General features: G+C 46.5%; 1 protein-coding gene across 5 annotated transcripts in view; it reads right to left on the bottom strand.

Annotated features, from left to right (window-relative positions):
- The window catches only part of HGSNAT (heparan-alpha-glucosaminide N-acetyltransferase), a 123,221-nt gene that overhangs the window by 59,368 nt on the left and 42,758 nt on the right, over window positions 1-21,095 (bottom strand). For 3 of the 5 annotated variants that reach the window (XM_063919974.1, XM_063919975.1, XM_063919977.1), the window contains 3 exons: window positions 10,979-11,048; window positions 2,301-2,404; window positions 2,033-2,109 (listed from right to left, as the gene is read on the bottom strand). The exons of 1 other annotated variant lie outside the window; for it this stretch is intronic. In XM_063919974.1, the coding sequence (XP_063776044.1) occupies window positions 2,033-2,109; window positions 2,301-2,404; window positions 10,979-11,048 (251 nt within the window). Of the gene's footprint in view, window positions 1-2,032; window positions 2,110-2,300; window positions 2,405-10,978; window positions 11,049-21,095 lie in introns of those variants that run through there. One more of the 5 variants, XM_063919978.1, reaches the window with a different exon arrangement.

Genomic DNA, 21,095 nt, shown 5'->3' with positions numbered 1-21,095 from the left:
GCATTTATGTTACATATACACCTTATACACACAGCCGGAAGGTGATTTTAGCCAATATTTTTTGTAACTTTGTGCATTGAACAAAGTGTATCTACATTCGCACAATTCATTTAGGTTTCATATACACCTTATACACACAACCTGTAGGTCATTTAATACAATATTTTTAATAACTGTGTATTAAACAAAGTTTGTGTACATTGAGCCATCAAAAAACAAAGGTTTCACTATCTCACTCAAAAAAGTCCGTATTTCGGAATATTCCGTATTTCGGAATATTTGGATACGGGATACTCAACCTGTATTTACCGTATAGGACAACTGAAGTCTACATGTTCAGGGTTTAACAAATAATCACTGCAAATATGAACAAACACATTCAAATCAAATAACGGTAGAGGAAGAATGAGAGCAAATGGTTAGGGATTGATAAGAAGTTCCACAGCACAAGGAAAACAAAGTTGTCAAGAGTGCCTTAAAGTTAAAATGAAAACATTATAAAGCCCCTATAAAATCTGTGCGTGGAAAGGTCCATTACACAAATACTTCATGTTTGGATACTTGAAAACAAATTCTGCAGATTACAGTAGCTATATTTTAGGTAGCGAGAAATGATCCCCCCAGCATTATTTAATGGGGCAATTCAGTTCAGTGTGATTATTGAATAGTGCCAGTAATTAGTTCCTGGAGACATTCAATTGTCTGCATCATGCCCGGCACTTAAGTAAGGAGATGCAGTTTACCGCACCTACAGTCAGGAATATAGGGGGTAATTCCAAGTCGATCGCAGCAGGAATTTTTTTAGCAGTTGGGCAAAACCATGTGCACTGCAGGGGAGGCAGATATAACATGTGCAGAGAGAGTTAGATTTGAGTGTGGTGTGTTCAATCTGCAATCTAATTTGCAGTGTAAAAATAAAGCAGCCAGTATTTACCATGCACAGAAACAAAATAACCCACCCAAATCTAACTCTTTCTGCACATGTTATATCTGCCTCCCCTGCAGTGCACATGGTTTTGCCCAAATGCTAAAAAAAATCCTGCTGCGATCAACTTGGAATTACCCCCTATAGTTGCGGTAAACAGCATTCTCCAACTTAAGTGCCTAGTGTGATGCTGTTATAGTACATGCTGTAAGTCCACTACTAGCACCTCAGGAGGCTGCGAGTATAAATCCTCTAGCTTCGGGTTTACAGTGTGGCTGACTGAATAGCTCTGGGCACTCATCCCGGGAATATTCAACATTGCAATCAAATTGAATTCCCCCCAATGAGAGTTGTCGCACTGTGCTGTTCGACAGCAGCACCAAGTTACTGGTTTGAGGGCAGAACTGGGTGTGTAAATTAGGTCTTCTGGGGAGTCAATTTTGCACTTGATTATACATAAAATAGAGCTATCCAATCACCTCATGCTCCTCATGTCCTTGCAGCTACAATCCTCTGGAAGGCTAAAGTTCACAGCTTTTTTTTTTTTTCCTGTTGTACAATGGCAACAGTGCCCCCTGCGACAACCCCATCCCCTAAACTGGTGATGTCATGCCTAAGTAAAGCACTGGCCGAAGTGTCCCATGCTCAGGGCATGCCTGTCTGGAGTGTCCCTTGGACACTCCTTGCGCTATGCAGCAGTGTTTCAGGTACTGCATCCAGGGTCCTGCGTGATGGCACCACTCCACACCCCCTAGTTACAGCCCTGGCAGCTGGCTAGGTTATTTCAGGTAAGAGTGACGGTTTCAGGAAACAAAAGCGTGTGTGTCTGAGAAAGAGAGTGAACCAGGTGCTTGGGTTTACTCACACACTATAAAAACCCCATATTGTTAGATCAATGTCTTTTTATAAAGTAGACAATATAGGCTAAGCCGCACTGGGGCAGGCACTGATGTGAAGGATTAATAATAATAATAATAATAATAATAATAATAATAAAAAAACAGTTCCATTGATGAAGCATGGATGAATGGGAAATTTATGGAAATTAAAATCTCATAAAACAGTTTATTTTTCGTATACATAGAACTGAGAAACGCTGATATTTACCATTCCAGCTTTGATGTTTGAAGAACCAATAGCCTCCTCCACCATAATTCACAAACACCATGATTATAAGAGCAAGCCTAAAACCATAAGTGAAATCAAACAAAAAGGTCAAGAATTTCTTTTTAAAACAAAAACCTGCCAAATACAAATTTTATTTTGTGGACATGCACTGTATAATTCACACAATACATAACCCAGGAAATTCACTTTTCAGAGTCTCTGGTGATACAGGACAAAGGTTTCTGGAAAAACTCATGTTGACACTTACCCTCTGAATGTGTCAAGTGAGCGGAGCCTTTGAGGAACATTACTCCATGTAACCTGGTGTGCATCCTGGCTGCCGAGATCAGCCCTGCTTGGTGATCCCAGCTCCTTCAAAACAATAAATAACTAAATAAATAAAACGGAAGTGAAAGGTAGGAAGTATCATCTTCTTTAATAGCTTTCACTAATGGGAAACATTTACTGGCAAATTTTGGCCACTTGGAGAATACACAACAGTGTTTAGTACCTAGCCAAAGACGCTGTCACGTGATTTATTACCAGTTATTTATATAGTGCACAGATATTCCTGCAGCGCTTTACAGAGAATATTTGGCCATTCACATCAGTCCCTGCCCCAGTGGAACTTACAATGTATATTTCCTACCACATGTACATGCACAAACTGGAGGGTCACAAACTGGATGAATCGTGCACAAAACCTTAGGGCCCAAACTAGCATCCTTGGCCTCAAAAGGGTGAAAGTGATAACATTTAGTAAAAGGTGTGTGCAGAGGATGAAGTAACCACTCTGCACAGCTGTTGAATCCAAAGGACCATGCTGCATCGTCCAAGAAGCAGTCATGGCCTGAGTAGAATGTGCCTGGATAGGATCAGGCATGAGCTCACCCAATGCAACATAAGCCTGCTTAATAGTGGAAGTAATCCAGTGAGCCATGGGCTGCTTGAAGGCAGGCCAGCCTACATGTGAGCGTCATAGAAGACCAAATGTCAGAAGGTCCACATAGCACACCGTCTGAGGTTAGTACGGTGAAAGCAGAAGAACGTGGGCCTTCTCCCACTGTAGGCAGTAGATCACATGTGGCAGCATGGAGAAGGGAAGGAACAGATAACCAAGATGAGAAGGACCACCGGGAGCTCAGACCATCCAAAAAGATCACCTGAGGTTCCCTGGACTACATATACACAGTAACATGGCAGCTTCTTGTTCAGTTTAGATGCCATGAGGTCTATGTCCAGAAGGCCCTAGTGCTCCAAAGAGACTGACACGAAATTCCAGATAGCCTTTAGTTCCAGCACATTAATGAAAAGGGTGGACTCTTCCTTGAACCAGACTCCCTGAAACTGCAACCCCAGGGAGGCCTACTACTTAGCCTTCCACTCTAAACCCAAGTCTGCAATGTCCACCAGCTGAGATGACAGAAGGAACTCCTGTTATACATAATTTATGATGTAAAAATAAGAATTTACTTACCGATAATTCTATTTCTCGGAGTCCGTAGTGGATGCTGGGGTTCCTGAAAGGACCATGGGGAATAGCGGCTCCGCAGGAGACAGGGCACAAAAAGTAAAGCTTTAGGATCAGGTGGTGTGCACTGGCTCCTCCCCCTATGACCCTCCTCCAAGCCTCAGTTAGGATACTGTGCCCGGACGAGCGTACACAATAAGGAAGGATTTATGAATCCCGGGTAAGACTCATACCAGCCACACCAATCACACTGTACAACCTGTGATCTGAACCCAGTTAACAGTATGATAACAGCGGAGCCTCTGAAAGATGGCTCACAACAATAATAACCCGATTTTTGTAACTATGTACAAGTATTGCAGATAATCCGCACTTGGGATGGGCGCCCAGCATCCACTACGGACTCCGAGAAATAGAATTATCGGTAAGTAAATTCTTATTTTCTCTATCGTCCTAGTGGATGCTGGGGTTCCTGAAAGGACCATGGGGATTATACCAAAGCTCCCAAACGGGCGGGAGAGTGCGGATGACTCTGCAGCACCGAATGAGAGAACTCCAGGTCCTCCTTAGCCAGGTTATCAAATTTGTAGGATTTTACAAACGTGTTTGTCCCTGACTAAATAGCCGCTCGGCAAAGTTGTAAAGCCGAGACCCCTCGGGCAGCCGCCCAAGATGAGCCCACCTTCCTTGTGGAATGGGCATTTACATATTTTGGCTGTGGCAGGCCTGCCACAGAATGTGCAAGCTGAATTGTATTACACATCCAACTAGCAAAAGTCTGCTTAGAAGCAAGAGCACCCAGTTTGTTGGGTGCATACAGGATAACAGCAAGTCAGTTTTCCTGACTCCAGCCGTCCTGGAACCTATATTTTCAGGGCCCTGACCACATCTAGCAACTTGGAGTCCTCCAAGTCCCTAGTAGGCGCAAGACACCACAATAAGCTGGTTCAGGTGAAACACTGACACCACCTTAGGGAGAGAACTGGGGACGAGTCCGCAGCTCTGCCCTGTCCGAATGGACAAACAGATATGGGCTTTTTTGAGAAAAAAACCACCAATTTGACACTCGCCTGGTCCAGGCCAGGTCCAAGAGCATGTTCACTTTTCATGTGAGATGCTTCAAATCCACAGATTTGACTGGTTTTAAACCAATGTGTTTTGAGGAATCCCAGAACTACGTTGAGATCCCACAGTGCCACTGGAGGCACAAAAGGGGGTTGTATATGCAATACTCCCTTGACAAACTTCTGGACTTCAGGAACTGAAGCCAATTCTTTCTGGAAGAAAAATCGACAGGGCCGAAATTTGAACCTTAATGGACCCCAATTTGAGGCCCATAGACACTCCTGTTTGCAGGAAATGCAGGAATCGACCGAGTTGAAATTTCTTCGTGGGGCCTTCCTGGCCTCACACCACGCAACATATTTTCGCCACATGTGGTGATAATGTTGTGCGGTCACCTCCTTTCTGGCTTTGACCAGGGTAGGAATGACCTCTTCCTGAATGCCTTTTCCCTTAGGATCCGGCGTTCCACCGCCATGCCGTCAAACGCAGCTGCGGTAAGTCTTGGAACAGACATGGTACTTGCTGAAACAAGTCCCTTCTTAGCGGCAGAGGCCATAAGTCCTCTGTGAGCATCTCTTGAAGTTCCGGGTACCAAGTCCTTCTTGGCCAATCCGGAGCCATGAGTATAGTTCTTACTCCTCTACGTCTTATAATTCTCAGTACCTTAGGTATGAAAAGCAGAGGATGGAACACATACACCGACTGGTACACCCACGGTGTTACCAGAACGTCCACAGCTATTGCCTGAGGGTCTCTTAACCTGGCGCAATACCTGTCCCGTTTTTTGTTCAGACGGGACGCCATCATGTCCACCTTTGGTAATTCCCAACGGTTTACAATCATGTGGAAAACTTCCTCATGAAGTTCCCACTCTGCCGGGTGGAGGTCGTGCCTACTGAGGAAGTCTGCTTCCCAGTTTCCATTCCCGGAATGAAACACTGCTGACAGTGCTATCACAAGATTTTCCGCCCAGCAAAAAGTCCTTGCAGTTTTTGCCACTGCCCTCCTGCTTCTTGTGCCGCCCTGTCTATTTACGTGGGCGACTGCCGTGATGTTTTATCCCACTGGATCAATACCGGCTGACCTTGAAGCAGAGGTCTTGCTAAGCTTAGAGCATTATAAATTTACCCTTAGCTATATTTATGTGGAGAAAAGTCTCCAGACTTGATCACACTCCCTGGAAATTTTTTCCTTGTGTGACTGCTCCCAAGCCTCTCGGGCTGGCCTCCGTGGTCACCAACATCCAAAACTGAATGCCGAATCTGCGGCCCTCTAGAAGATGAGCACTCTGTAACCACCACAGGAGAGACACCCTTGTCCTTGGATATAGGGTTATCCGCTGATGCATCTGAAGATGCGATCCGGACCATTTGTCCAGCAGATCCCACTGAAAAGTTCTTGCATGAAATCTGCCGACTGGAATTGCTTCGAAGGAAGTCACCATTTTTTTACCATGGCCCTTGTGCAATGATGCACTGATTTTAGGAGGTTCCTGACTAGCTCGGATAACTCCCTGGCTTTCTCTTCCGGGAGAAACACCTTTTTCTGGACTGTGTCCAGAATCATCCCTAAGCACAGGAGACTTGTTGTCGGGATCATGCTACTCCGACCTCCAACTGTTCCCTGGACTTTGCCCTTATCAGGAGATCGTCCAAGTAAGGGATAATTAAGACGCCTTTTCTTCGAAGAAGAACCATCATTTCGGCCATTACCTTGGTAAAGACCCGGGGTGCCGTGGACAATCCAAACGGCAGCGTCTGAAACTGATAGTGACAGTTCTGTACCACGAACCTGAGGTACCCTTAGTGATAAGGGCAAATTTGGGACATGGAGGTAAGCATCCCTGATGTCTCGGGACACCATATAGTCCCCTTCTTCCCGGTTCGTTATCACTGCTCTGAGTGACTCCATCTTGATTTGAACCTTTGTCAGTGTTCAAATTTTTTTAGATTTAGAATAGGTCTCACCTAGCCTTCTGGCTTCAGTACCACAATATAGTGTGGAATAATACCCCTTTTCTTGTTGTAGGAGGGGTAATTTAATTATCACCTGCTGGGAATACAGCTCGTGAATTGTTTCCCATACTGCCTCCTTGTCGGAGGGAGACCTTGGTAAAGCAGACTTTAGGAGCCTGCGCAGGGGAAACGTCTCGACATTCCAATCTGTACCCCTGGGATACTACTTGTAGGATCCAGGGGTCCTGTACGGTCTCAGCGTCATGCTGAGAGCTTGTCAGAAGCGGTGGAACGCTTCTGTTCCTGGGAATGGGCTGCCTGCTGCAGTCTTCTTCCCTTTCCTCTATCCCTGGGCAGATATGACTCTTATAGGGACGAAAGGACTGAAGCTGAAAAGACGGTGTCTTTTTCTGCAGAGATGTGACTTAGGGTAAAAAACGGTGGATTTTCCAGCAGTTGCCGTGGCCACCAGGTCCGATGGACCGACCCCAAATAACTCCTCTTCCTTTATACGGCAATACACCTTTGTGCCGTTTGGAATCTGCATCACCTGACCACGGTCGTGTCCATAAACATCTTCTGGCAGATATGGACATCGCACTTACTCTTGATGCCAGAGTGCAAATATCCCTCTGTGCATCTCGCATATATAGAAATGCATCCTTTAAATGCTCTATAGTCAATAAAATACTGTCCCTGTCAAGGGTATCAATATTTTTAGTCAGGGAATCCGACCAAGCCACCCCAGCTCTGCACATCCAGGCTGAGGCGATCGCTGGTCGCAGTATAACACCAGTATGTGTGTATATACTTTTTATGATATTTTCCAGCCTCCTGTCAGCTGGCTCCTTGAGGACGGCCCTATCTATAGACGGTACCGCCACTTGTTCTGATAAGCGTGTGAGCGCCTTATCCACCCTAAGGGGTGTTTCCCAACGCGCCCTAACTTCTGGCGGGAAAGGGTATACCGCCCATATTTTCTATCGGGGGGAACCCAAGCATCATCACACACTTCATTTAATTTATCTGATTCAGGAAAAACTACGGTAGTTTTTTCACATCCCACATAATACCCTCTTTTGTGGTACTTGTAGTATCAGAAATATGTAACACCTCCTTCATTGCCCTTAACGTGTGGCCCTAATAAGGAATACGTTTGTTTATTCACCGTCGACACTGGATTCAGTGTCCCTGTCTGTGTCTGTGTCGACCGACTAAAGTAAACGGGCGTTTTAAAACCCCTGACGGTGTTTTTGAGACGTCTGGACCGGTACTAATTGTTTGTCGGCCGTCTCATGTCGTCAACCGACCTTGCCGCGTGTTGACATTATCACGTAATTCCCTAAATAAGCCATCCATTCCGGTGTCGACTCCCTAGAGAGTGACATCACCATTACAGGCAATTGCTCCGCCTCCTCACCAACATCGTCCTCATACATGTCGACACACACGTACCGACACACAGCACACACACAGGGAATGCTCTGATAGAGGACAGGACCTACTAGCCCTTTGGAGAGACAGAGGGAGAGTTTGCCAGCACACACCAAAAACGCTATAATTATATAGGAACAACCTTATATAAGTGTTTTCCCTTATAGCATCTTTTTTATATATTTCTAACGCCAAATTAGTGCCCCCCCTCTCTGTTTTAACCCTGTTTCTGTAGTGCAGTGCAGGGGAGAGCCTGGGAGCCTTCCCTCCAGCCTTTCTGTGAGGGAAAATGGCGCTGTGTGCTGAGGAGATAGGCCCCGCCCCTTTTTCGGCGGCCTCGTCTCCCGCTCTTAACGGATTCTGGCAGGGGTTAAATATCTCCATATAGCCCCCGGAGGCTATATGTGAGGTATTTTTAGCCAAAAATAGGTTTTCATTGCCTCCCAGGGCGCCCCCCTTCCAGCGCCCTGCACCCTCAGTGACTGCCGTGTGAAGTGTGCTGAGAGGAAATGGCGCACAGCTGCAGTGCTGTGCGCTACCTTAAGAAGACTGAGGAGTCTTCATGCCGCCGATTCTGGACCTTCTTCTTGTTTCAGCATCTGCAAGGGGGCCGGCGGCGAGGCTCCGGTGACCATCCAGGCTGTACCTGTGATCGTCCCTCTGGAGCTAATGTCCAGTAGCCAAAGAAGCCAATCCATCCTGCACGCAGGCGAGTTCACTTCTTCTCCCCTAAGTCCCTCGTTGCAGTGATCCTGTTGCCAGCAGGACTCACTGTAAAATAAAAAACCTAAGCTAAACTTTTCTAAGCAGCTCTTTAGGAGAGCCACCTAGATTGCACCCTTCTCGGCCGGGCACAAAAATCTAACTGAGGCTTGGAGGAGGGTCATAGGGGGAGGAGCCAGTGCACACCACCTGATCCTAAAGCTTTACTTTTTGTGCCCTGTCTCCTGCGGAGCCGCTATTCCCCATGGTCCTTTCAGGAACCCCAGCATCCACTAGGACGATAGAGAAAGCTACATTAACATGTGTGTTACATACAGGTGTCATATGCAAGTCTGCTGGTTGCTGTAAGTTAATGCAATGTTTGGCCCTATTGCCTGCTCCTGTCCACCCACTTGGCATATGGCTGTGAGGAGGCCGACAGGAGTTCAAGCTGGAGGCACACTGCTCTGCTGATCAGGAGAGGTCACAATATCAGCAGAGTGATCGTGAAAGTATGTACCCAGCTTTAATGAAAGCTCTGGGGAGTGTACGGCAAAATGATACAAAGTTCTTATGGTGCGGTATTTTGGAATAAAAAAGTGCTTTACAAAGGCAGTCTGTGTTTGCGGACAGCACTGAAACTGGATACAGTCATTAGGTCGACTGCTATTGGTGTTTTTTTTTTTTTTTTTCCATTCATTTTTTGAACGTTTTCATACTTTACGATCGACGTGGACTAAGATTGGGAATAGTAACCTGTGCCGAGCAGAGCGAGGCACCTTACCTGAAGCCACTCGCCATGCGAGGGGACACGGTGCACTAATTGGGGTTCCCCGTCACTTTACGATGAAAAAGACACCAAAAAAAGTAAAAAAAACTCATGTCGACCTTTTTCCATGTTGACCTTGTTCATGTCGACCTATTTCAGGTGTCAACCTAGTCACTGTCGACCAACAGTGGTCGACCTAATGCATGTTGAACCTATGACCCATACCCACTGAAACTGTGGTACAATAGCAGAAGCTACTTCTTGGTTTCTCTTTTTTAAAGAATGTTTTACACCTTATGTTACAAACCAGTAACATAGAAACATAGAATTTGACAACAGATAAGAACCACTTGGCCCATCTAGTCTGCCCTTTTTTTTAACCATATTTTTATCTCAAAACTTATTTGATCTTTATTTCTTTGTAAGGATATCCTTATGTATATCCCATGCATGTTTTTAATTGCTCTACGGCAGGCATTCCCAACCGCGGTCCTCAAGGCACACCAACAGTGCAGGTTTTAGTGATATCCAGGCTTCAGCACAGATGGCTAAATCAAAATAACTGAGGTACTAATTAAGTCACCTGTGTTCAAGCCTGGATATCACTAAAACCAGCACTGTTCGTGTGCCTTGAGGACCGCGGTTGAGAAACACTGCTCTACTGCCTTATCCTCTACCACCTCTGATGGGAGGCTATTCCACTTGTCCACTACCCTTTCTACGAAGTAATTTTTCCTCATATTTCTCCTGAACCTCCCCCCCACCAGTCTCAGTGCATGCCCTTGTGTCCTATTGCTTCTCTTCATTTGGGAATATAACCCTCCTGGACTTTGTTAAAACCCTTGATATATTTGAAAGTTTCTATCATGTCCCCCCTTTCCCTTCTCTGCTCCAAACTATACATATTGAGATTTCTTAGTCTTTCTGGGTTTGCTTTGTGATGTAGGCCATGCACCATTTTAGTTGCCCTTCTTTGTACAGTCTCTAATGTATTAATATCCTTTTAAAGATATGGCCTCCAAAATTGAACACAGTATTCTAGATGAGGCCGTACCAATGACCTATACAGTGGCATTATTACTTCTTTCTTTCTGGGGCTGTTTCCTCTCCCAATGCAGCCAAGCATCTGACTAGCCTTCCTCATTGCTTTGTTACATTGCTTACCTGTCTTTAAGCCACATGAAATAGTGACTCCTAGATCCCTTTCCTCCTCAGTAGTTTCCATTATAGTGCCATTAATACTATATATAGCCTTTGGATTTTTGAGACCCAAGTGCATGATTTTGCATTTTTGGGCATTAAACTGTAATTGCCACACTCTTGACCATTCCTCTAGTCTACCTAAATCCTCAGTCATTTGTTTTACCCCACCTGGTGTGTCTACCCTGTTGCATACCTTTGTGTCATCTGCAAAAAGGCATACTTTCCCTTTAATGCCATTTGCAATGTCACCAATAAAGATATTAAAAAGCACTGGTCCAAGTACAGATCCCTGGGGCACTCCACTGATAACATTTCCCAGTGACAATGGCAAAGGTTTAGTTACTCACAGAATTAATGAGACGATCAGTTTCAACAGGATTCATTCGTTTGTATAGCCAGTTTTGGACACTGTTCAGCCTGACAAGATATAATACAAATAATTAAAAACACATGTACAGCTGATGCAGGGAGAAGACATGTTGTCCAATGGATCCATAGCAAACGACAAAACATAAATACAGTCAACATACTAAAATTGCACTAATTGCCCACACTACGGGCTGGTCCAATATTCATAAGACCACAAAGAATCTGTGGAATCATTGAGGGACTTCATTAGGAAACAACCATGAGGCACAAGTCCAAACAGCACTTCATGTACATTAGCTCAGTCCACAAAAGGGAGGTCTCCACTCTCTGTAATGATAAACTGCACCTGTTTATAATTGGGCTGATAGAGGAGTAAAGCTGGGCATACAATATACAATTATCTGGCAGATAATTTGCCAGAACTGACTGGTTGGAATGAAAATCTGGTAATGGATGAAAGCAAATGACAGTCGACCATTTGCTACCAAACACTGGAAAATCACACAGATTAAACCAATTTGTCTTAACAACAGGTTTTGTCCATTTTCGATTGTCATTTGCTCTCATCCATTACCAGATTTTCATTCCCACCAGTCAGATCTGGCAGATGATTGTATAGTGTATGCTCAGTTTATAGCTGGCCACATATTTACAGATTTAATCTTTCTAACCAGCCAAAAGTTTGGTTGGTTGGTCAGAAAATTTGCTCCCAAACACCTGAAAATGGTCGATCAGGGAAGTTATTTAAATCCATCTTAAATAACCAATTTGACTGTACAAATGTTTTTGTCCATTTTCCGGCATTTGGGAGCAATTGGCTGATTGTCGTTTGCTCTCATACACTACCAGGTTTTCAGTCCTAGCAGCTAAATCTGTAGGTGTGTGACCAGCTTTACCAGCAAGTCCACATGGCAGACTGATCTGTAACTGAATGGCAGTGAAGTATTCTCATATACACCAACTGCTGTGAGGGCATGTAGAAGGAATTACAGGCGATACAGAGTTGTGCCTACACACAAACCCATCCGATTTCAGATAAATCTTTTACACCAGGTATAGGGTTGGTGCTAGAGCACATGAATAAGGCCGATGGCTATTTCTACAAGCAGATACACTTTGGAGGTGCCATTGCAGATGTGTTTACAACTCTACATACGGGTGAATATCCAGATTTTGTTCCATGTACACAGTGCAAGAGCAATTGTGGCAACTTGCTTGTAACTGCATCAGCTCCGGTATCTATGCACAAGCTGCAGACTAGTCACAAGCACTGCAAAGCCCAGAAGTGAGAAAAGGCTGGTTGGATTCAGTTAAACGGCAAAGATTGCTTTTTTCTTCTTCTTTTAAACATAAAGAACATTTTATAGTCATTTTATAATAATATTTGCTCAAACATAGTAACAGATAAGGCAATGAGAAAAACAAAATGTGACTATGGGGGTAATTCAGACCTGATCGCAGAAGCAATTTTTTTCTCTAATGGGCAAAACCATGTGCAGTGCAAGTGGGGTAGATAATAGGATTTTGGTGACCTATCGGTAAATCCTTTTCTCGTAGTCCGTAGAGGATGCTGGGGTCCACATTAGTACCATGGGGTATAGATGGGTCCACCAGGAGCCATTGGCACTTTAAGAGTTTGAGAGTTTGAGCTGGCTCCTCCCTCTATGCCCCTCCTACCAGACTCAGTCTAGAAACTGTGCCCGAGGAGATGGACATCTTCGAGAGAAGGATTTTACACAGATAGTGGTGAAATTCACACCAGCTCACACATACAAGGCACATCAAGCTAACTAGCTTGAAACGCAGCAACTGCTGAAACATTACTTACCAAGTAACAATGCAGTACTCAACTAAAACAAAGTTGTACTGAACCAAATAACGATAGCAGGAAAACGAAGCGCTGGGCGGGCGCCCAGCATCCTCTATGGACTACGAGAAAAGGATTTACCGGTAGGTAACCAAAATCCTATTTTCTTTTACGTCCTAGAGGATACTGGGGTCCACATTAGTACCATGGGGATGTACCAAAGCTCCCAGAACGAGAGGGAGCGTGCGGAGGCTCCTGCAGAACTGATTGACCAAACTTCAGGTCCTCAGAGGCCAAAGTATCGAACTTGGAAATCTTTGCAAACGTGTTCGACCCAGACGAAGTAGCCGCTCGGCAACGCTGTAACGCCGAGACACCCCAGGCAGCCACCCAGGAAGGACCCACCTACGAGTAGAGTGGGCCTTAACAGACGTAGGACACGGCAATCCTGCCGTAGAATACGCATGCTGGATAGTGAACCTGATCCAGCGAGAGATTGCCTGCTTAGAAGCAGGACACCCAAGTTTCTTGGGATCATACAGGATAAACAGAGTCCGATTTTCTGTGACGAGCAGTCCTCTTCACATAGATTTTCAGAGCCCTTACAACATCCAAGGACTTTGAGGAGTCAGTAGCAACTGGCACCACAATAGGTTGGTTGATATGAAATGCTGACACAACCTTCGGAAGAAACTGCTGACGTGTCCGAAGCTCAGCCCTATCTTCATGGAAGGTCAAGTATGGGCTTCTACAGGACAAAGCCCCCTACTCCGACACAAGTCTAGCAGAAGCTAAGACCAACAAACTTGACCTCCACCTCCTGTAGAGGCTCAAACCAGTCCGACTGGAGGAACTGCAACACCACGTTAAGATCCCAGGGCGCCGTAGGCGGCACAAAGGGAGGTTGGATGTGCAGAACTCCCTTAAAAGAAAAGTCTGAACCTCAGGGAGGTTTAGGATTAGGGCCTAAATTTGGACCTTTATGGACCCCAACCTCAGGCCCATATCCACACCTGCTTGCAGGAAGAGGAGAAAACGTCCCAGTTGAAACTGCACCGTAGGAAGCTTCTTGGACTCGCACCAAGATACATATTTCTTCCAAATGCGATGGTAATGTTTGGACGCAACTCCTTTCCCAGCCTGTATCAGGGTAGGAATAACCTTGTTCGGAATGCCCTTCTGAGCTAGTATCGGACGTTTAACCTCCATGCCGTCAAATGCAGCCGCGGTAAGTCTTGATAGGCGAACGGCCCCTGCTGCAGCAGGTCCTCCCGAAGAGGAAGAGGCCTCAGCTCTTCTAGCAGTAGATCCGCGTACCAAGCCCTTCTTGGCCAGTCTGGAGCAATGAGGGTCGCTTGAACCCTTGTCCTCCTTATGAGCTTTAGCACTCTTGGAATGAGTGGGAGTGGTGGAAACACGTACACCGACTGGAAAACCCATGGAGTCACCAGGGCATCCACCTCCACTGCTCGCGGGTCCCTCGACCTGGAATAATATCGCCAAAGCTTCTTGTTGAGACGAGATGCCATCATGTCGATACGAGGTACACCCGAAAGATCTGTTACCTCCGTGAACACCTCCGGATGGAGTCCCCACTCTCCTGGATGGAGATCGTTTATGCTGCGGTAGTCCGCTTCCCAGTTGTCTACTCCCAGAATGAAGATTGCTGACAGCGTCAACGCGTGTTTTTCTGCCCAGAGGATGATTCTTGTTACCTCTGACATTGCAGCTCTGCTCTTCGTTTCGCCCTGTCGGTTGATGTAAGCCACTGTCGTTACATTGTCCGACTGTACTTGAATGGCCCGATTTCTCAAAAGATGGGCCGCTTGGAGAAGACCGTTGCAGACGGCTCTTAGTTCTAGAATGTTTATCGGCAGGCCGGCTTCCAGACTTGACTCCCTTCCTTGGAAGGTCTCCCCTTGAGTGACTGCGCCACAGCCTCGGAGACTTGCAACCGTGGTTAGAAGGATCCAGTCCTGAATCCCGAACCTGCGGCCCTCCAGAAGGTGAGGTAGGTGCATCCACCAGAGGAGTGAAATCCTAGCCTTTGGTGACAGACGTATCCTCTGGTGCATATGTAGATGGGATCCCGACCACTTGTCCAGGAGATCCAGTTGGAAGGACCGAGCATGAAACCTCTCATATTGTAGAGCCTCGTAAGAGGCCACCATCATTCCCAGAAGACGAATGCACTGATGAACCGACACCCGGGCTGGCTTCAGGACATCCCGGACTATTGTTTGTATCACCCACGCTTTTTCCTCTGGAAGAAACACCCTCTGCACTTCCGTGTCGAGGATCATTCCCAGAAAGGGCAACCTCCTGGTTGGTTCCAAATTTGATTTTGGAAGATTCAGTATCCAACCGTGTTCCCTGAGCAGGTGGGTCATGAGAAGGATGGACTATAACAGCTTCTCCTTTGACGGTGCCTTTATCAGCAGATCGTCCAGATATGGAATTATGTTCACCCCCTGTCTGTGGAGGATAACCATCATTTCCGCCATCACCTTGGTGAAAACCCTCGGTGCTGTGGAGAGGCCAAATGGCAGAGCCTGGAACTGATAGTGACAGTCCAACAGTGCGAATCGGATATAAGCCTGATGCGGCGGCCAAATCGGAATGTGTAGGTACGCATCCATGATATCCAGGGATACCAGGAATTCCCCTTCTTCCAGACTTGATATCACCGCCCTTAGAGACTCCATTTTGAACTTCAACTCCTTCAGAAAGGGATTTAGCGATTTTAGGTTCAGAATGGGACTGACCGAACCATCCGGTTTTGGTACTACAAAAAGGTTTGAATAGTAACCTTTGTTTTGCAGATGAGGAGGGACCGGTACAATAACCTGTGCCGCCACCAACTTCTGGACGGCTGCCTGCAGGACAGCCCTGTCTGCCAGCAAAGCTGGCAAGCCTGATTTGAAGAATCGGTGAGGAGGGAGATCTTGAAATTCCAGCCTGTACCCCTGGGACACGATATCTTGCACCCAAGGATCCAGGCAGGACGACACCCAGACGTGAAAGAAAAGCCTGAGTCTCGCTCCCACCGGCCCCACCGTGGCTTGGCAGCCCGAAAGGGCTGTGATGCAGTTGTAGAAAAGGGTTTCTTCGTAGCAGGTGCAGCTGAGGGAAGAAAAGGTGACTTACCCGCCGTAGCCGTGGAGATCCACGCATCTAATGCTTCCCCCCAAAGAGAGTCTGAACTGTGTAGGGTAGGGTCTCCACACTTCTCCTGGATTCCGAGTCGGCAGACCACTGTCGCAGCCACAGTCCTCGACGAGCTGAGAGACATGGAAGAAATCCCTGCAGCCATGGAACCCAGGTCTTTCATGGATTCTACGAGAAATCCTGCCGAATCCTGAATGTTACGTAAAACAATTCAACATCAGATTTATCCATAGTATCCAAATCTTCAAGTAATGTGCCTGACCACTTTACTATAGCTTTGGCAATCCAAGCACTGGCAATAGTGGGACGTAATATAGCCCCTGAAGCCATGTACATGGATTTGAGTGTATTATCAATTTTACTATCAGCCGGCTCTTTCAAGGCGGTGGATCCTGGAACAGGTGAAACCACCTTTTTTGAGAGTCTGGATACAGACGGGTCAACAATGGGTGAGTTTTCCCATTTTTTTCTATCCTCCACAGGGAAAGGAAACGCCACTGGGACCCTTTTAGGGATCAGGAATTTTTTCTCAGGGTTTTCTCATGCTTTTTCAAAAATAGCATTCAATTCTTTTGACGCAGGGAAGGTTAGCGAGGCTTTCTTATTTTCAGTGAAGTAAGCCTCCTCAACCTGCACAGGTGTTTGTAGCCGTAATATTCAACACATCCCTAATGGCCTCTATCATCAACTCCACCCCTTTTGCAAGAGATGCTGCCCCCCTCAACACATCCATATCACCGTCCTCCGTTTCAGAATCGGCATCCGTGTCATCTTGCATAATCTGTGCAAGAGCACGTTTTTGGGAATATACAGCGGGGGGCCCTGAGGTAACAGAACTGGGCCAGACTGCCATAGAGTTCTGTAAAACCTGAGTTGCAGACTCATTCTGTGCAATCCTAGTAGAAATCTGAGAAATCATAGATTTGATAGAGGATAACCACTCAGGCTCCCTTGCTGGTATCTGTGCTAAAACAGTGCAATCCTAATTACATGGAATAGGATCATCCTGAGAGGACATATCCTCTGCAGCAAATGACACAGAGTCCCTGGACATAGCTTAATGGAGACCACAGACACTCCACACACACACAGGGAAGGGCAGAGTTTCACCCCCAAGAATGGCAAGAGAGAGACAGAGATTAGAGCCAACCCACACACAGCGCATTTTAGGTAAAGGGAGACCCCCCCCAACCAGCGCTGACTGTGCACCTTAATAGGTTACACAGCCTGTATACAGCCTCCCCCCCCCTTCCCCTTCTACAACCCTCTGGTACCGTGAGAGATAGCTGGAGTTGTTCTGGAGGGACTTGCTCTTCACTGACAGTGATGTGCAGGCAGGAAAATGGCGCTGAACGCTGCTGGGTCTGCTCTGAGGAGAAGCTCTACCCCCAAAATTGTGCTGTTTTCCCACTCTTCACAGGATTATACTGGCCTGACGAATTATGCTGGGACCCCGACAGGCTGTGTGACCAGTGTAGGGTGTAGGCGCTGGCTCCGGGCGCCACTCACAGCGACGCACTATGTACCGCTGAGCCCCAGAGCGCAGTTAGTACTGCGCTCCATACCCTGTTGCCGCCATCTTCACACTGGCCCCCCGCTTGCTAGGGGGGGTCGGTGACTCACTCGCCACCAATCTTCTGGCTCTGTAAGGGGGTGGCGGCATGCTGCTTTGGGTGAGCGATCCCCTGTGGCGGGGAACGATCTATCCCCTCAGGAGCTCAGTGTCCTCTCAGCGGAGATAGTGGCTCAGACCCCGCAGGGCGGACAATACTCCACCCTTTAGTCCCACGAAGCAGGGAGGCTGTTGCCAGCAGCCTCCCTGTAAAATAACAAACTCTAAAAAATAAAATTTCTAAAGAAGCTCTGCAGAGCTCCCCTAGCTGTGACCGGCTTCTCCGGGCACATTTTCTAAACAGAGTCTGGTAGGAGAGGCATAGAGGGAAGAGCCAGCCCACACTCTCAAACTCTTAAAGTGCCAATGGCTCCTGGTGGACCCGTCTATACCCCATGGTACTAATGTGGACCCCAGCATCCTCTAGGACGTAAGAGAAATAACATGTGCACAGAGAGTTAGATTTGGGTTGGGTGTGTTCAAACTGAAATCTAAATTGCAGTGTAAAAATAAAGCAGCCAGTATTTACCCTGCACAGAAACAAAATAACCCACCCAAATCTAACTCTCTCTGCAAATGTTATATCTGCCCCACCTGCATTGCACATGGGGCTAATTCAGATTGGATCGCGATTTGCGGTCCAACCGGAATTATGATCGCCCCGAGGGCGCTCGCACTTTCTGCAGGGGGGCTGCAGAAAATGCGATTGCCTCTGCCTGTCAATCAAGTAGGGGTGGTTGCGTGGCGGTCGGCAAGGCTCTGTTTCAGGGCGGAGATGTAGCGTTGTGGGGGAGGGGTTGCAAACAGGGGTGTGAACGCGGCGGCTGCGTGACATCACACTGAGCTGCCACGATCGGGAACATGGCGGCGGGCCTCCTGGCATCTGCTGGCAGGAGGCATCCTCTATTTCTGCTAACAAGCAGAAATTGCGATGCGTTTGCAATTTCTGCTTGTTGAAGGGTGGAGAGACGGCTGTCAGCATGCTGGGCGACCTTGCCCTGCGATGGGCGGCCCCCAGCATGCTAGCAAAAGGATTACAAATTCTGCTAATTAGCAGAATTTGCAATCCTTACTTAATTAGGCCCATGGTTTTGCCCATTAGAGAAACATTTTGCTGCTGCGATCAGGTCTGAATTAGGCCCTATAACAGGAAATCTTCAGCAATGTTTCATCAGATTGTGTACTAATAATATATTTTGTCATGCCTGAAAACAGCATGAAACAATAGGATGTTGTTTTTTTATGTTCTACACATTTGTAACTCATCACAGCTGCCACTATTACAGTAACATTAGAGGAAGAGAAAATGCTGATCACTTTAAATGAAAAATAAAAAAATAAAGTTGTTCCTGTTGTATACGTTTAATTATTGCATGCTTATTGTGAAATTATTGTAGGATCCGGATTGCAATGATTGCCAAATATAAGTGTTGTGGCAAATTAATAAAAACAAAACCCAAAATAGGCCCTTTCTAGCTATATAATAATGCAAAATGTTAGGATGCAAACCTTTAACACGGGATCCGGACAAAACACCAACGCAGGGATCCCGACACCGCTCGGAATGCTGGCATCCCAACAAGGATCACAATCCCAGCGCCAGGAATCCCGCTAGAGGGTTTGCCAGGGCTTTGAACAGGTAAGTAACAGGGGGGGAGGGGGGGGGGGGGGGGTGTTAGATTTAGGCACCAGCGGGGAGGGTTAGGTTTCGTATGGGGGGGCGGGGGGGGCGCATGGGGGGGGAGGGGGGTAAGTATACCTAGCCCCTGTCAGGATTCTCGCCGTCGGGTTGCCGCTGATATATCATACCCAACCCCTTTTACTCATATGCATGAATGGTTGAACAATTCCCATTTAAACATGGGACTACTCAATAAACCAGAAGATCTCCACGTATTTAATTAGTTTATGTGAAAACTTTGCATCAATACCTACAGGAGGTGTGTAAGATACATCAGCTTTGTGCACCATATTAGTAATGTAAGCTTTCTGATATAGGGGCAGATTTATTAAGAAATGTGTCCAGACCCCGAAAATTAAGAATTCCTTTTGTGGCCTTTTTTTTCGGGGGAAAGTACTTACTTAACTTGCCTGGAGATGGGCATATGCAATCACTTCACTTCTAGGCTTCAGACCTAGCTGTACTATTGCGCGTGCACAGCTATCCAGCTGCACATGTGCAATACGAAGAAGGGATGCCCATCGGGATCTCCTCCTGCTCACTGGAGAGGAAACACAGATCCTTCTCTGTCAAGACTGCCCCATTAAAGGTAATGGGCTAGGGCCCATGAGCACTGCACATCCTGCACACATTATAAATACGCCTATGTATTTAACTGTCTGGAATCCCGCATCAGTGGCAAATAAAACACAGGATAAATGGCGCATTGTGCAAGTATGAATGTATGTTAGCAATTTGAGTTGGCTGTCAGGAATAACAGTTTATATCAAAGTCTAATTAAGCACTTTTTTCCGGAACAGGCTTTCAGTTGGTTAACATACTGGATTAAATATACATAATGCCCATTATTAAATAGGACAGAAGTTCCTAGATGCTGTCCTCAAGGCACTTTAACAGTCCAGGATTAAAGGATATCCATGGCTGAACACAGATGGTTAAATCAAATTGACTGAGGTACTAATTAAGCCACCTGTGACTAAGCTTCGATACCCTTAAACCTGGACCGCAAGGGTGCCTTGAGGACAGCGTCTGGGAACCCCTGGCTTAGGAAAAATCATCATAATTCATTCGAATTCTTACTAAAGCTAGATTTGCCCAAGTAACTTAAAATGAACCCCAATAATAAGATTTTACTCACAGGTAAATCTATTTCTCGTAGTCCGTAGTGGATGCTGGGGACTCCGTAAGGACCATGGGGAATAGACGGGCTCCGCAGGAGACAGGGCACATCTAAAGAAAGATTTAGTACTACCTGGTGTGCACTGTCTCCTCCCTCTATGCCCCTCCTCCAGACCTCAGTTAAGGAAACTGTGCCCGGAAGAGCTGAGATTACAAGGAAAGGATTTTGGAATCCAGGGTAAGACTCATACCAGCCACACCGTATAACTCGTGATAAACTTACCCAGTTAACAGTATGAACAACAAACAAGCATCACTCAACTGATGCCACATAACATAACCTTTTAGTAAGCAATAACTATATACACGTATTGCAGAAAGTCCGCACTTCGGACGGGCGCCCAGCATCCACTACGGACTACGAGAAATAGATATACCGGTGAGTAAAATCTTATTTTCTCTAACGTCCTAGTGGATGCTGGGGACTCCGTAAGGACCATGGGGATTATACCAAAGCTCCCAAACGGGCGGGAGAGTGCAGATGACTCTGCAGCACCGAATGGGCAAACTCAAGGTCCTCCTCAGCCAGGGTATCAAACTTGTAGAACTTTGCAAATGTGTTTGAACCCGACCAAGTAGCAGCTCGGCAAAGCTGTAATGCCGAGACCCCTCGGGCAGCCGCCCAAGAAGAGCCCACCTTTCTCGTGG

The sequence above is a fragment of the Pseudophryne corroboree genome, chromosome 1 (genome assembly GCF_028390025.1).
Source record: "Pseudophryne corroboree isolate aPseCor3 chromosome 1, aPseCor3.hap2, whole genome shotgun sequence".
In the NCBI taxonomy this organism is placed as follows: domain Eukaryota; kingdom Metazoa; phylum Chordata; class Amphibia; order Anura; family Myobatrachidae; genus Pseudophryne; species Pseudophryne corroboree.
The sequence above is the reverse complement of the archived record's forward strand: the minus strand, read 5'-3'. Positions and strand labels throughout refer to the sequence as shown.